Raw genomic sequence first — 17185 nt, 5'->3', positions numbered from 1 at the left:
TATTTAACGATTTCTTTTTATTTTCTAATATTCATAGTTTATACCATCATGGAAGTCTATAAAATATTTTAAAGGCACTTGTCTTGGTATGTACCTTTGTTAAACAAATCAAAAAAATTGATAAAATAACAATTGTAGGCATAATTTTTAAAGACTTAAAACTTATTTAATGGATTTCCTCATACAAATGGGAAAGTTTTATAACTTTTCGAGTCGCATTATGGTAAAGTTTTATAACTTTTCGAGTCGCATTATTTTTGTTCGACTTCTTAGAGGTAACATCTTAAATAATTAAGTTAAGTATTATTTTGAAACCGATTTTATATTGTGATATGATTTAATAAAGTGTATTTACCTTTACAATAAACACTGTCGTAATCTAAATGACTTTAAGGTTTCAAAATAATACCTACCTACTCAAAAGTTAGTATAAAATATTTATAAAATTCATATCACATTAACACTTATTCAAATATATTAAAACAACCGCTAAAAAACTCCAAAGGCGATATGACAGATCTAGAAACATTATTTTGTACTACCTCCCAAGACTTAATTTGTTACAAACATTTATACAAACACTAACATGTTTGGTTTATAGGTATAATCTACTTATTTTAGTTCGACTAAGCACTTTAACATTGCTTTGGAATGCATGTAACATAAACACATTTTTTCTCTACGTTGACTAATATCTTGAGCTATGTCTTAGAACTTATTCCCTTCAAAACAAATTCAAAACTATACACAATATTATTAGTTACAAATTGGAACAAAGAGTCATCGAAGTATACGAGTAACAGAGAAGACTAATCGATTATAATAACATTAAGGCCCCATGCTTTATTTTTAATAGTACCTACTTACTAGCTACGGTAAATCCCCATATTGTACAAATATATCTACTGACACCCATTACAAATGCGGATCCCATAATGTTAATTCGGGTTATTTTATAAGTACCCAATTTGGAAATTCAGTCGATTTTAATTTCCTAGTGGAATGTTTGGGTGGTGGTTCCTGGTTCCACCGTGGTTTGTACAGCTAGCACCCGTTGGTGGATGGTTATCAGACTTGGCGGTCATGTCTCGCTGGTGGGACTAGGGTCATGGGGCGGGAGTCGAGTTTGACGGGCTCGGGCACCGGCGACAGCTCGGGCGTCGGTGGCTCGGGCGAGGCATGCGCGGGCGACGCGTCCGGCACCAGAATTCGGATCAGGTCGGCTATCACTTGCCATGGCACCAGCCTGGAAGGAGGACAATCGTGAAACAATTTTAGACTCATTTAAATCATACAATTGTACTTTTCGTTATCCAACATCATACAATTGTACTTTTCCTTATATGGATTTAAAGTGGAGGAAGTTCATGGGGAAAATGTATAGGTAAGGCGGAGCAACCTTCGCCTTTTATTATGTCACCAGGTTTCAAATCTAGTCATATTTGATAATCTTAATCAGCCAGTCACTATCATTAAAATTTCCTTAAGGAAACTTTTATTAGCTGCTAAAACATGCGTCATATTCGCTTGAACATAGAAGAAATAAGTAATTAGATACTTGAAAATTCTTCGCTCCTGATGGCTGTATTAATATTTAAATCATAATATTACAACAAAAAGCAGATGCTGAATGTCCAGGTGCGTTATAAAAAGCCATTAATAATAATATTATCCCACGTGCAAGACATGTGTGTTTTGTATCAAGCATAACAAATTGTTAAGTATTATCATCAGCGCCATTATAATTGTCATGTTACATAATAATGGTTCAAGAGCTTCCTCATTGTGTTTAAAAAAATTATGATCTTACGTAACATGCTCATTAGAATTAAGATAGTTAAACTTCATTGAAAGCCTTTAAAAGCTCTTGTATGATGTATGCGACCCAAACATAACTCTATCAATGCTTCAGGACATAATTATAGGCTGCCGAGAAGAAGTAGCGCATAGAAAAACACGGCTTTAGCATCGTATCGTATTACTTACATAAAACATAGCAGTTGGTATTTCCGAAAGTTATTAATGTTTGCAGAGATGATGTTAATAATAGCTGTTAGATTATGATTTATGACTTATATCGTGTCGAGGTCGTTTGTGCTTATACCTAACTTATATACGCAACTGTACAACAAGTAAGTAGCTACTGTATGTAATGATGAATTTACTTACCATTTAAAGGGCAGTAGCACCCTTAGGAAACCAGGTATGACTGCGAAGGGCTCGTTGGTGCGGATTGCAAGTATCACCCGGTCGGCCACGTCGTTTGAGCTCAGCTGAGGTAGAAACCTGGAAGAAGGATAAACATGGGTCTTTACAAAATTTAAAATAAGTAAATATATCTCACACATAAATGGGTGTGATGGGAACAATAACAATATCACGTGAAAGCAAGTATTCACACGTTTGAATATTCTACCACACCACTTTTGGCAAAATTACATTCAAAATGTGGTCTGCTAGGCTTGGTTTTAAACTCCCTCAACACAACAAGTTCGTGCTGTAGATTTGTTATAGGTATTGTAAGCGCACTAACTTCAAGAAGTCATATGATCTTAACGACTGTTATAGCATATATCTAGCTTACCTTGAGTTAACATCGTCGAACATCCCCGTAGACCTGATGAAGAATGGGCAGATGAGCGATGTTCTGACTCCCTTGATGCCTTTGGATTCGAGCTCTAGCTTGAGTGACTCGTCGAAGCCACAGGCGGCGGCCTTGGAGGAACAGTAGTCCACCAGCTTGGCCACTCCTACGTAGCCAGCCATGGACGCGATGGTGACGATGTGCCCGTCGTTGTTCAGGATCATTGATGGCAGGAACGCCTTTACGGTCTGGAATGGTTGATTTGATGGATTAAGATGTGCAGATTTTGTAACTTTCAAAATAGTTTAAAAGTTTATAAGTTTGGCACAAGTCGTAGCTTAACCTTAGTTCAGCCCAAAAGTGCTAGTTAGGTAAAGAGCTTTTTATATGGATCGTCATAGAGCTTTATTTGGTTGGATTATTGAAATACATATTGTGAACGCAGCCATTTTTAAGTATTTCAGATTTTTCCCTAATTTCGTTCACTGAACTAAACCAAGGATTTCCTAGATCGCTGTTTGTTTTGGTTGGATCATTGAGATATTTTTAGAAGCAGGTTAATACGGACTCTTTCTCCATTTTTATTGCTGAACTTTGAACCAATGTTTTCCTTATCACTCTCGACACCCAGGAGAGTCTCATAAAGTTGTTTTAGTGTAATTTATCAGTATTTTAACTCACCCAAAAATGAGCCAAAACGTTGACATCGAAGGTCCTCTGAATGAGGTGGTCCGGCGTGTCCAGCAAGTAGCGGCCGGAGACAACGCCCGCGTTGTTCACCAGCAGCGTCACCTGGAATCAATTAGTGTGGTGTTATTAAAAGACTAGATCATAATTAAAATTTCTTAGCGATTAGAGTCGCTTTTCAAACTAAATTTTAAATAAACAACTTGAAAAAATGAAGAAGAAAATGGAAGAGCAGTCGCCCTGCAAGCGAAAGGTCGTGGGTTCAATTCCCGCCTTAGGGAGTTCGATTTTTTCAAGTTGTTTATTTAAGACTAGATCATAGTGACATGCTATGGGAAGAATAGATTTTGGATGGTATTTGTTATCATACATAAGGTTGAATATTAAGTAGATAGGCCATCGTGGTCGATTGATGAAAAAGCTCAATAAGTTATTAATAACTAAGATTTCGCCCGTATGAATAGCCTATCTATAGAATATGTCATTAACCTAACATCTGATATGTTAGGTTAGGTTAGGTTATTAGGTAGGATAATACGTATTCTAAGAAAGATTTTTAAATCGCGTCTTGTAGTTTTTGAGTAAGTATATTCGTGACAAACATACAATACAAAAAGAAATACCTAGGTACAATCTTTTCTCTTTATAATATTAGTATGACAGAGTATGATCTATCATTACGATTTAAAAATCTTTCTTAGAATACGTATTATCCTACCTAATAACCTAACCTAACCTAACGTCTATAGACGCAAATCGGAGGACTGATTAATCATTTAGGTAGGTAGGTACAAATCGCATTGCAAATTGCAACAGATTTAGGCATGCGTTGAGTCTAGGTACAGACGACAGACAGCACATCAAACTATACATGTTTATTGCAATATAGCACCTATTGCAATGTCATAAGAGACCCCAGTGTTTAGCTTGCGGTGCTGTTGTCTCTACCTGTGTTTAACGCCCGTATTCACAAACGATGCTCACTTAAATGAAGCAGCAAATCGAACGTACAGCGTTGAATAGAGCTCTTTGATTGGTTCGTGTGTCACCCTATGCGTCCACTCGCACTGTGAGACCTCACAGTAATGTTTGTGAATACAGGCGTACCTAGGTATGACTTCGTGGACGCGCATAATTTGTTTTGACTCATAGCGGGAACAATAACCATTGTCATGGTTATCATTTCGAGCTTGACACATTGTTTGGGACTACCTCACGCATATCCAAGGAGGATAAAAGATTCAAGAATGTTTATTACCTTTACAACAATGTTTTTAAACATATTTAACACTAATTAACAGCGCAAGTAATACTTATGTCACTAAAAACACATATCTGCTAACTAATATAATAACACTTAGTTGCAATTTATGTTATGAATCTTGATACGTACCTAATGTAACTAAGTACAATAACAAAACCTACTTGTTGGTAGGTATGTTGTTTTACATCAAGGTATCTAACGGAAATTAAGGCGCAGCCAAAGCAACGAAGTCTAGAAAGCTGAAAATTAGTAGGAAATATTTAATTAATTAAGAGTTTTAATTAAGATAAGATATTTTAACTTTTTTAAGGTGAGGAACATTTTAAAATTGGTTTTTCGACGTTATAATCAATAATGAGTATTGAGTAGGTAAGCAAAATGGAGTTTATTAGCAACAGATTAAACCAGTAACCATCATTGGTAATTCTCGCTTTTACCATCATCATTTCAGTCATAGGACGGATTAGGACGTCACTGATGAATATTATAGGCCTCCCCAATGATTGCCACAATGGCTGGTTGGTGACGGATCTCAATAATATTGCCAATTATTTTTTAGCCTTATTTGCTTATGTAAAACTTAAAACTGTTAATTTTTATTACATTTCGCATAGCAGTTCTTTTTTTACAGTAGTGGTGAAACGCAATGGACGCGCCATTCTATGTTGTGCAACGTTTTCCCGCATTGACTGACCTTCATGAGTTGGTAAATCAAATGTCACAATGACCCTGAATTTCAGCTTGATAACAAACTTTTACTAAAAAATCCTGGAGATACTCATCTCTTGAATAGTAACCTAAGCACTTAGGTAGATTGAGTGCTTACTTATGTACCTACATCCGTCTAAATATTGTAGTGTATTGTGAAGTTGTTATAGTGCTTAAATATAACTAAGCACAGTCAGCGTCAAATAGTTCGTGACACCCAAAGTAGCCAAAAAGTTCGCAATACGTCTTTGTTACAATTGGAATATGTTGTATGTAGTTATGTAATCTTTTTGTCAACTTTGGGAGCACGAAAATTTGACGGCGACTGTACCTAACTAACTTATGGTAATTTATAAAAACGTATGATTTCATCGGCATCTGCATACATCCGCAATATCAAATGCTAATTTAAATATTTTCCAACAAACTGATACTTTATGTGTCTGCAGTATAAGTATTGAATCACAAGTTATATTTATCGTTATATTGTCTTTAAAAGGCATAGTGAAAGGTGGAAGAGAAATTTTGGACTCCTTTCTCTCATTTTACAAAATTCGCAAGGGACATACTGGCACGGTAATTTATTACAGTTAAAAGTTCCGGATCAATGACCAAAATGACGCGGCAACATGTAAACAAACAATTAAAAGTAAAGGTTAGTCGTAACCGTAAAAACTTTTGAAGTTCGTAAAATAGAGCAGCACAAATGTCAAGTAATATAAAATTACAACTTGTGATATTCTTCGTATCGTTTGTTATAATATGTAAGGTGCTTAAACAGTTGATAGAACAATAAATTGAATAGTCGAATGACTATCCCATAAGCCTTCAAGCAATAAGCAAGTCTATTGATGAATGATGATCCCATGAGCCTTTTTAACTTCACGTAAAATGTGTAGTACTAACCCTGCCGACTTCTTGTTCCACCTGCTTGGCAACTCTGTAGATGTCCTCCTTCTTGGCCAAGTCGACCACGTACCCGTAACACTTGCCGCCGATGCCGTTCACCAGCTTTACTGTGTCTTCCAACCCTGAAACAATTGACGCTCTAGTAAAATATCATCATCAGGTCATTCAGTCTCCATTGCAGGAAGACGATACTCTGTAATTTAACCAGAACCTTTGACCTACGCAGCTCCCCAAGCATATATGGCCATATGGCATAGCGACACTATGGACGAGTTTGAGAGCCTTGATATTCGTTTTCTCCCTCAGTCACCTCGTACTACATCCAGAGGTAGAGTGGGGTATTAGGGTGGTGTTATTTTAATGTATTAGTAGTATTCAATAGTTCTACTAAATAATACCACGATGAGGTACGATAATTTAGGTAAGTTCAAAGACCGATAAGCATATCCAAATGACACTCGTATAGCAATGACATCAACTGTCGTAAACACGTTTTCACATATGCAAAGATATGTTATTCATTACGGTAGAAAACGATTTCGAAGTCTGTGACTTTTTCATTATAGCCAGTGCAGAGAACGACACCAACGTAGAGGTATACCTAACTGAATTTTGACAAACAGACAAAATCACATTATCAATAGATCATCTCTAGTAAAGAGTTACAAATCTCGAGCAATGTATGTCAACCCCACCCTTTGAAACTAACTATCTATATCCTACACTTCAAAATTAAAAATCCGATATCTCATCCTACCTAACTCGAGAATCGCTTGTTGTGTTGTGAATGACAGACAACGGCCCAAAATAAATTCGTTCTTATTAATTTTTTTGAATTAACTTAAATATAATTATGCTTCGGTCCTTTTTTCGTTGTTTTTTTAATGACATTTTTTCAAACGGTCGCGCAAGATTCAAACCCGCAACCTTTCACCTTGCGATCAATCTTAGCTTTCGCTGTGAATTAACGCGTTGACAGTAAATGACAATAATGATTGTGCAATTTAATTTATCAACATAAATTTTATGTAGGTAAGTTTTAAATTGATGATTGAAAAGTCCCCATTATACATATTTACTTTGAGCTTTTTCTCAAATATCATTGTTGACTAGTTTTAATTTAACAACCTGCATCCTGCATGTCAAATCTTAAAAACTTCAAAAACATCCGGATCTGAGTGGTGTGAAATGTGAGACAAGTCTTTTGTTTGGAATTTCGAATCAGTCTGTTAGGTTTATATCACTACGAGTAGTTACTAGGTATTATAGTAGCCAATGATACCTACATAATACTTTATAATTAACTTTATTTATCTACTAAATAATTTAAATTTAAACTCTCTCTTTTTTATCACTTCAAAAGTTAAAGTTCATTGACATGTTTATTAATAAAAAAATATGACGTCTGATATGTTCCTTTTTATTTTATATCTAAATATTCATTTTTTGTATGACGTTTAATAATTAAATTAAGTGGAAAACCCTAGGAAAACTTTGGATAAACTAGCAGTCATAAAAGCAATGTTGTTGTTTATGTTGTTCCTGTCTTTAAAATATAAAAATAAAATTCTTGTTTGGTTAATCATTGGTATAGATTATTCTGGGCTCGAAGTGTGGCAAAACAAAAACTGGTTTGACAGAAAAAACTTACTACCTAAGTAGGTACGTACGTAACTTATTTGCTATTATTAGATAGAGCGGATAATATTAGCTAGTTCTTTATTCTTACTAGTTCTATATACTTTTTTGTCTAATTATGCAGAACCTACTCATTCGATGATTTAATAACATGGCTTATTAATGAAAAAAGAAAATAATTGTTATTGTTTACAAGGTTCAATGCCTCATATTTGACGACAGTGTCTTACCTAAAATAAATATTAGTGCAAAAGTAATTATAATATCAGTAGCAATTTAAAGGTTATCAACCTCACCGACCATAAGATACGAATAACAACACAAACAATATGGCATTTATGCAGTTGCAATACGTGCTATTTTACGAAGATGTTAAGTAGTCTGAGTTACCTACAGTCGCCGTAACAATTAATCATTTTGGTACTTTATTATTATTATTATTTACTGGCCAGTTTACCTATTAAACTATGTTATACACTGCAACTTGATTTTCATGTCTCATCCCTCTCATCTTGGAATGAATGATAGAGACCGACATAGCCAAAAATACGAACGTCAACATACAGACACAAGCCGCGGGCACCCGAGATGCTTTCTATAGAACCTGATACCACTGCCCATTACGACTCGGCCCGTTATAAGCATTTTTTGTATGATTTTGACCGCGACATAGCCTGAGGGCTACACACCAAGGAAGTTATTAATTTAAAATAATGATATGAATTTTAAAACCTTTTCGCGACACGCTAATTGTAAAAGTTAGAACAGCGACGTTTTTTTTTTTTAATTCGAAAGCAATATACGAATGCCAAGGCAATTTTATTTGCATCAATCAACGGCAATAAAGAGTTACAAAAAATACCGGTAAGATATTTTTTTAGAGATCCGGGACCATTATTGTAGAAAGTTCTAGTTAGTACCTTGGTAGAGTCCACTGACATAATAATATTCCTTTTCAAACAGTATCTGATATAATACACATTTAATTACTATAAATATGTAGAGTTGCTGAACGTTTTATTAGTGTTTTTTGGGTGTTACAAATGAGCGTAGCCCCTCGAGTACAATTTGTAGAAAGTAACGGTGCCAGCCGAAAGTTCCGATTGCATCGCCGCCTCCGAAGCTGGTTGGCAGAATATACAGGGTGTCCCAAAAACAATGGATAACCCTGTAACCATCGATAGGCCTCGCCATGATCTCCCTAACGTCCATTTTTGACCCCAGTAAAAATATCACCGATTTCAAGATTTTTAAGTTTTTGTGCATTTTTAGAAAATTGCCACCTGTGATTACTTTTTCTCATGCCATTTCTACAAATGAGGATACTTTTCAATCTAGTTTTTTTCCTTATCACAAGGGATAGTTGGGCTATCAAAAGAAAATATCAAAGTTCAACAAACTAGTTTGAAAGTATGAAAATTTTAAGAAATTGCAAAAGAGAAGGAAAAATTAATTCATTGTCTTGCACTTTTGATCAGCCATCGTGTAAAAAAAATGTAGGAAGACCATCGTGCCCATTACCTTAAAAACTTCCTTGTTTAATTGAGATTCTAAAAAGGTATCACAAGCCTATGTATCCTGTATTATTTTTATCTTATGGCTACTTGAATAGCAACTAGTATGAAAACTGCAAAAATGAGTTTTTCTCGTAATAGTTAAACTAGGACTGCATAGTGGCATTAAATACAAATGGATAATTTTTAGCGTAGGAATTTAAATAAAGCAACATTTTATCATCATCATCATCATCATTTCAGCTGTAGGACGTCCACTGCTGAACATAGGCCTGTACCCTAATGATTTTCACAATGACCGCTTGGTAGCGGCCTGCATACAGCACCTTCCTGCTTATCTTTATGAGGTCGTCGGTCCACTTTGTAGGTGGACGTCCTACGATACGCTCTCCGGTACGTAGCCTCCACTTCAACCCTGCTGCCTCAGTTCTGCGAACCACTGTGCCTTGCCCTTTGCCACTTCAGCTTGCTGATCCGTCGGGCTATGTCAGCGACTTTAGTTCGTTTACAGGTCTCCTAATTTCTGATACGGTTTCGTAAAGAAACCCGAGCATAGCCCCTTCCATAGCACGCTGTGCAAAAAATCCACGTTTCCGAGCCGTGTATCATCACGGGCATCTGTCTATAGGCACATTTATAAGGTGTAAAACAAAAAATAAGTAATCACAAAAACGCAGAACGGACGGCCAATGGGGCAACAGGGTTCAAGTGGAGGCTACGTACCGGAAAGCGCATCGTAGGACGTCCACCTACAAAGTGGACCGACGACCTCATAAAGGTAAGCAGGAAGATGCTGGATGCAGGCCATTACCAAGCGGTCATTATGAAAATCATTGGGGTACAGGCCTATGTTCAGCAGTGGACGTCCTATGGCTGAAATGATGATGATGATGATGATAAAATGTTGCTTTATTAAAATTCCTACGCTAAAAATTATCCGTTTGTATTTGATGCCACTATGCAGTCCTAGTTTAACTATTACGAGAAAAACTCATTTTTGCAGTTTTCATACTAGTTGCTATTCAAGTAGCCATAGGATAAAAATAATACAGGATACATAGGCTTGTGATACCTTTTTAGAATCTCAATTAACCAAGGAAGTTTTTAAGGTAATGGGCACGATGGTCTTCCTACTTTTTTTTTACACGATGGCTGATCAAAAGTGCAAGACAGTGAATTAATTTTTCCTTCTTCTCTGCAGTTTCTTAAAATTTTCATACTTTTAAACTAGTTTGTCGAACTTTAATATTTTCTTTTGATAGCCCAACTATCCCTTGTGATAAGGAAAAAAACTAGATTGAAAAGTATCCTCATTTGTAGAAATGGCATGAGAAAAAGTAACCGCAGGTGGCAATTTTCTAAAAATGCACAAAAACTTAAAAATCTTCAAAACGGTGATATTTTTACTGAGGTCAAAATTGGACGTTAGGGAGACCATGGCGAGGCCTATCGATGGTTACAGGGTTATCCATTGTTTTTGGGACACCCTGTATTTTGGCCATAACCTTATTTTTTTTTTTAAATAGTAAAGGTTAAATTGATTAGTTAAATCAAGCTATATTCAGGAATTAAACATGTATTTTGTGATACAAAATTACAAATCCATTATATTAAATGTTAATTGATGCATATCGATTTGATCGACTGTAGATCTCAGGTATACTAATACAATATTTAAATGAGCAGAATCTATATCTATATCTATATCTATATCTATATCTATATCTATATCTATATCTATATCTATATCTATATCTATATCTATATCTATATCTATATCTATATCTATATCTATATCTATATCTATATCTATATCTATATCTATATCTATATCTATATCTATATCTATATCTATATCTATATCTATATCTATATCTATATCTATATCTATATCTATATCTATATCTATATCTATATCTATATCTATATCTATATCTATATCTATATCTATATCTATATCTATATCTATATCTATATCTATATCTATATCTATATCTATATCTATATCTATATCTATATCTATATCTATATCTATATCTATATCTATATCTATATCTATATCTATATCTATATCTATATCTATATCTATATCTATATCTATATCTATATCTATATCTATATCTATATCTATATCTATATCTATATCTATATCTATATCTATATCTATATCTATATCTTATATATATAAAAGAAAGTCGTGTTAGTTACTCCACTTATAACTCAAGAACGGCTGAACCGATTTAGCTGAAAATTGTCAGGGAGGTAGTTTAGAGCCAGGAGGAGGACACAGGATACTTTTTATCCCGTTCGAAATAAAAAAAAGTCTGCTTATTTATTGCCATTAAGGCGGAACAAAGTTCGCCGGGTCAGCTAGTTTTAGATAAAAAGCCTTTCAGCGTGGCATTATTGCTTATTTCTTGCCCGGGAACATACTTCTAACTATACTTAACTAATAGTTATCCAAAGATGTGCCAGTGTGAACAAATAAAACGTGCGATGCCGCGGGCGAAGCCAGTATAATGATATTCTCGCCAAGTGAATGTCAGGTGTCTGTCGGCGTTTGAACAACTGATCATCGTATTTCTAGTTAACGTACAGTCCACATCAATATTGAAATGACCATCTTACTTTGTCAGTACAAAAAAGGCCGGCTGACATTGTCTCTATCATCTAAGTTATGTCCTTTTAAAGCCATTAATGACCAAATCTTTGATTGCGAAATTAAATAACGGTGAGATATCTAACATTTAATGCCTATTTCAGTAGATTTTTATCGCCTTTTGTTAATAAGATTGCCAAATCCTATCGGCGCCGACTGTACACGCATGTGTGTCAATGCCGCGATGCGCGCGCGCCGGTCCATGGCGGGAAATGCTTCCGTGTGTGGATAATTCTTTCGCAGCTGATTATTCTTGATGAGAGAAAGACGGGTAATTTTCTTATTAACATTGTAATGAAATTATGTGGGTTATTGTTATTATTGCTTTTTTGGGTTTATTTGGTTGTGGGGAGAAATGAGCCTTGCTGTGGGAGAAATAAACAAGTACGAGTATAGATTTTGTAATAAAGAAAAGGTGATGACACAATGGCGTAATGACACTGTTGATCTTTCTCTAAGCTGGTAGAGCAAGAAGATTAAAATGAGACAAATTAAGTATAAATGCCGCTTAATATTTCTTTAATCTTTGACTTCTAACGTGCTAATATAGTTATGTAGTAATTTATACATTTTTTACTCTGATACAATCATCAAAAAATATCACTCTTGATCTCATGATCTTTGTAAACCAAACTAAATACCAAATTATGGTCCAAACGTAGAAAATGTTATACAAACATACATGCGATGATTTATGTTGCTCTACGAAGTCTAATATCCTATGGTAATTATTAACGCCATCATAGACGACAAAACAATAGACTAACAATAATACGAGACAAAGGATTAATTGAGCACACTAACACTCCAATTAAGATCCATAATCACTACAGTTGCCGCGAATACTCGCTATTATTCGGTATTCGGCATTACTCGACATTTTTTTAATATTCGTCGAATACCGAATAATAGCTAGTATTATTCGGTATTCGGCGAATAGTCGTCTAAAATAAACTTTTAGTGAATAAAAAAAGTAATGAGTTAAAAATTATCATATTTTTATTATTTTCCCTAATAAAACAATACACAATATCAATATTATTTGTAATATGTACCTGTGCCTATCATATTCATGAAATTAAATTAGTTAGGCTTTTTAATTAATCAAAAAGCCTAACTAATGAAAATAGTCTTTCTGAATAAACAGAGCTTGCTGGTGTGATTAAGTATCGCTAAGCAAGCTTACTTAATATAGGAAATCTATTCTTATTGGTACTCAAAGTCCACCATTCATATGGGTTTATTTTTCTGTCAGCCTTTGCTAATGCGATGTAGTGGGCGATTTCTTCAGCAGTGGCATTCTTGGGGTGCTCTTCAGTAGGTTGCTCTATACACATCGGATTTTATAAAATTTATTTTATATGAAAATTAAAAAAAAAAAAATGATGATATCAATTTTCTGACTTCACCATACCATTTATATGACCATGTTAACATGGGCTAGTGTCGGCTCATATACCCATTTACCTAACACCCTGTAGATGATTCTTCAAAACATGCCCAAAATTTACTACATATAATATTTAGGTATGTATAACATGAAACAGAATTCTTTAACGTTTTCTTTTCTCACAACCTTAGAAGAAATTAGAAATAATAAATTTTAATGTTTTTATGTCGAATAGTAATGTCGAGTTATTCGACTATTCGCCAAAGTGAATGGCGATTAATCGGTATTCGACTATTCGCTATAACCACTATTCGCGGCAACTCTAATAATCACGTGTTACAAAGATAAATGTGCATAATGCATCTGACTCGAGTCCCTAAACACCTTCTAAAGGCCGCTAATGTTTATTTGATTAAAGAAAATTAAAGCAATCAAATAGTGATTAATGAACACTTAGCGGTCAGTTATATTATTATTGTATAATTTTATCTCTCAAATAAATCTGTATTCAAGAGAAATCTAATTACACATAACTCGTTAATCTGATGTTAATGCTAGATGTATTAAAAATAAACAACCTGGAAACATTATCTTCACTTATACAATCGATTAGATGACAAATAGCTGGCATAGTTGGTACAAAATATTTTAAGCCATAAGATTTATATGAGAAATACTCGTAGTTCTCTTCTGATTAATTTCGTTGCGGGTCCAGTGACAGTTTAACTTTCCCCTTGGACAAACATGGCATTCACTGGTTGGGTTTTTATTGGCGATCAAGCTGTTGATTTCGACTACTTACGAGTTTCAGCAATTTGAAAGAGAGGTGGGAATAAGTAGCCACTTTTTGCCAAGTTCGTTATAGTGAAAAAAGAAAATGCTGTAATAAAAAAACTGTTTCCGATCCCATTTCCTAAAACTGAGATTCAAATTATAACGCGGTGTCAAGGTGAGCCGGATTCCGTGGTTTGAGCAACGACGTCGTTATCGACTGATTGGTTCAGGTGCAAGTTTCAAGACTACTCGGTCAAGAGCACTACGAACAAACACTACACACGTTAGCGTTATAGCACGTCAATCTAAACATTGTAGCATCTTATACAGTTGTAAATAAGCGCTATTTTGAAACAAAAATGTAGAGTCCGATGTTCTGTTAACTGTACATCATTATGCGCACGCGATTCGTTGATGAAAACTCACTTCATTCGTGCTTCAGCGCCGATTCAGCTCAATTGAGTCATTATTGAACTTGAAAATTTTCCAGAGTTCTTTAACTCAAACAATAAGTAAAACTGTACGGTTTAAGAAGATCAGAAACCATACAAAAACTATAATTTTCGTTGGTGGTTTCGTATGAAGATAGTATGAAATGGCATAAAGAGTACGAAACTCCTATTAGACATGATTTTATACTAGATCCCTGTAAAAAAATTAAATTATATAGAGCTTTGTAGTGTTATACCTGAGATATGTCGTAATGAAACCTTGTAGTGATAGGTACATTCACTATATAATTGGAGCAAGCTAAAATAAAAATTGAAAGAAAACCGAAAAGGCCGTAAACTATTGAGCTTTTTGAAATCTTATTTAACTAAGTACTATCGCTAAACGCATAATATGTCGACGTGTATCTTCATTCTGAATGCATTAACATAAAGTTAAATAACTATGTTTTATGTAGAAAGAAGGTATAATAAGGTTTTATCACCATTTTAATTTTCGAATACAAAATACATTTATAGAATGAGCTAGTAGACACCTGACTTACGTTATTGTATAAAAGCTGAAAGTTTTTCAGCGCATGCTCCCAACATAGGTAAGAATGTTGGTGCATCATGAAGTTTCGGCCATCGTGACTTTGGCAGAGCTACCCTAAAAGTAGATCGATTTTACACTACTTATGGCAAATGTGGCCAACTCTGTGACCTAAGGAGGAATTAACTAACATGCCTTTTTGTGACGCTTGACTTGTTTGTTACTTCTATGTTACGGCAAAAAAATCTAGGCAAATATACAAAGGTTAGAGCCTCTAACCTATGTATATTGCGAACTTTTTACGAATATTTAATTTAATTCCATCTTACCTAAGTATGACGTTGTTATATAACAAAAAAACTTCTAGGAAAATTATGATAATTGTTTCGTTTAGTTACTTAACATGTAAGAAACCCATATTTCGTAGCATGTAATGGAACATGTAGAAAATTGAAATCCATTTTACATTATTTTTATCAAAGAATACTTCCATATTTTGTCCACTACTTTAACTAAGAATTAATTGTATGAATTTATGTGTGTTTATATTTAACTGAATCGCTATGATTAACTCTACAAATTAATTGCAATTTAAAGTGTTTTTGAGTATTTTCATTTTACTTCCGCTCAGTTATCGTGACGAAGCCGTTCCTTTGTAATTCCTAACGTCCTCGGCGCCGTAGCAAATTACTTACTACAAAAGGTGTATAATACAATTAACCTTCACCGCAGTGATTTTAGATAAACATGTATTGTGTGTCATTCGTCATAGTCGGTCATTGCCAACCACATAAGGTCTAGTCAATTAGACTCAAAGATTTAATATGAATGAATATTAGCTAAACATAATAAATCTAAGTGGGTGTCTTATTTTTTGCGTATTGTGTGCCCGCGACGCGTGAAAATCATTTGAATATTTTTTCCCGTTTTTGCAAAATTTTTCATTGATGCTGTCCTCGTAAATCGGCTATCCAATTCATTCACCCATAAAATTATTCAAATTGGACCTGAGATTAGCGCGTTCAACCAAACAAACAAGCTCTTCAGTTCATACGTGTAGATATTATGCGCCCTATGTATAGTACCCTAGACTCTAAGTAGATATTACATTGATAGGCCGGTATGTAGATTGTAGATACTCATCGTTATTTCATATCATGAGAGTCGAACTCATTGCGGTTTCATTTCAATTATGCTACTTTCTTAGTACTTCTCTACAGGTGGCTATCCTATGTAGTATGAGGTGTATGGCCTATTATGTTAGTATAGTGCTCACGTGGAGATACGCAAAGCAATCTCTAGCCTTTATTTCACCATAATGACGAGCGTGGCTAATGGTAGCCATCATGAGAGTGCGATCGGCTGCGCTAGCGCAAAAGTTCCTTTACACGGTGCTACCACATGAGTAAATTCTTTACTGCTTCTTTTACTGTACTAATAAACACCTAAGGTATGGCCAACGAGATACCAAATGTAAACAAACCCAATGTCATGGTCATTTGCAATAGCAGGGGTGCATAACTTTTTAATACTTAGTTAGAATACATATTTTTGTAGGCAATATAGTTTTAAAAAATATCAGGCAAACCATAAAAATAGGTGTTTTATTGAATTTCGTTTTTGTTATAATTTGAATTATTGTAAAATGTAGATTTAAATTAAATAACGAGAATAATAATAACATTTCTGCCTCACAATGTGCCCGGTGTATGGCAATTACAGGCCTACCCCTTTTTCTTAGATACTTAAATATATCGGAATAATAAAATAAGAACCGACAAGTAACAGATTTGCCCTCGTGAATTGCAACAACTATGTATTCTAAAATTTATGTCCGAATGTTGACGAACCCGTCTGACTTTGACATATTTTGGCGGGAGAACGAGACATTATGACAAATACACAAGATGGAAAGAGACAGAATAGATTGTCAACTCGACAGTCGAATCGACCTTTCGTATCGCTGCTAGTTGGCCGTACTTTACGTGGTTAAATATCATGTCAACCCTATCTAAATATTTTTATGTGACATGTAATCAATAGTAATTTTAATTTGAATAACTTCAAATCCTCAATT

The 17185-nt window shown here is 34.6% G+C and overlaps 1 protein-coding gene across 1 annotated transcript in view; it reads right to left on the bottom strand.

Annotated features, from left to right (window-relative positions):
- LOC135078908 (epidermal retinol dehydrogenase 2-like) overlaps positions 1 to 17185 on the bottom strand; it is a 48700-nt gene continuing 31515 nt past the window's right edge. The window contains exons 3-7 of the mRNA XM_063973482.1: positions 6150 to 6274; positions 3266 to 3376; positions 2585 to 2832; positions 2170 to 2286; positions 1 to 1246 (exon numbers count right to left, since the gene is read on the bottom strand). Of these exons, the coding sequence (XP_063829552.1) occupies positions 1069 to 1246; positions 2170 to 2286; positions 2585 to 2832; positions 3266 to 3376; positions 6150 to 6274 (779 nt within the window). The 3' untranslated portion in view covers positions 1 to 1068. The remainder of the gene's footprint in view (positions 1247 to 2169; positions 2287 to 2584; positions 2833 to 3265; positions 3377 to 6149; positions 6275 to 17185) is intronic.

The sequence above is a fragment of the Ostrinia nubilalis genome, chromosome 15 (genome assembly GCF_963855985.1).
Source record: "Ostrinia nubilalis chromosome 15, ilOstNubi1.1, whole genome shotgun sequence".
In the NCBI taxonomy this organism is placed as follows: Eukaryota; Metazoa; Arthropoda; class Insecta; order Lepidoptera; family Crambidae; genus Ostrinia; species Ostrinia nubilalis.
Note: the sequence above shows the minus strand (reverse complement) of the source record. Positions and strands in the feature narration are given on the sequence as shown.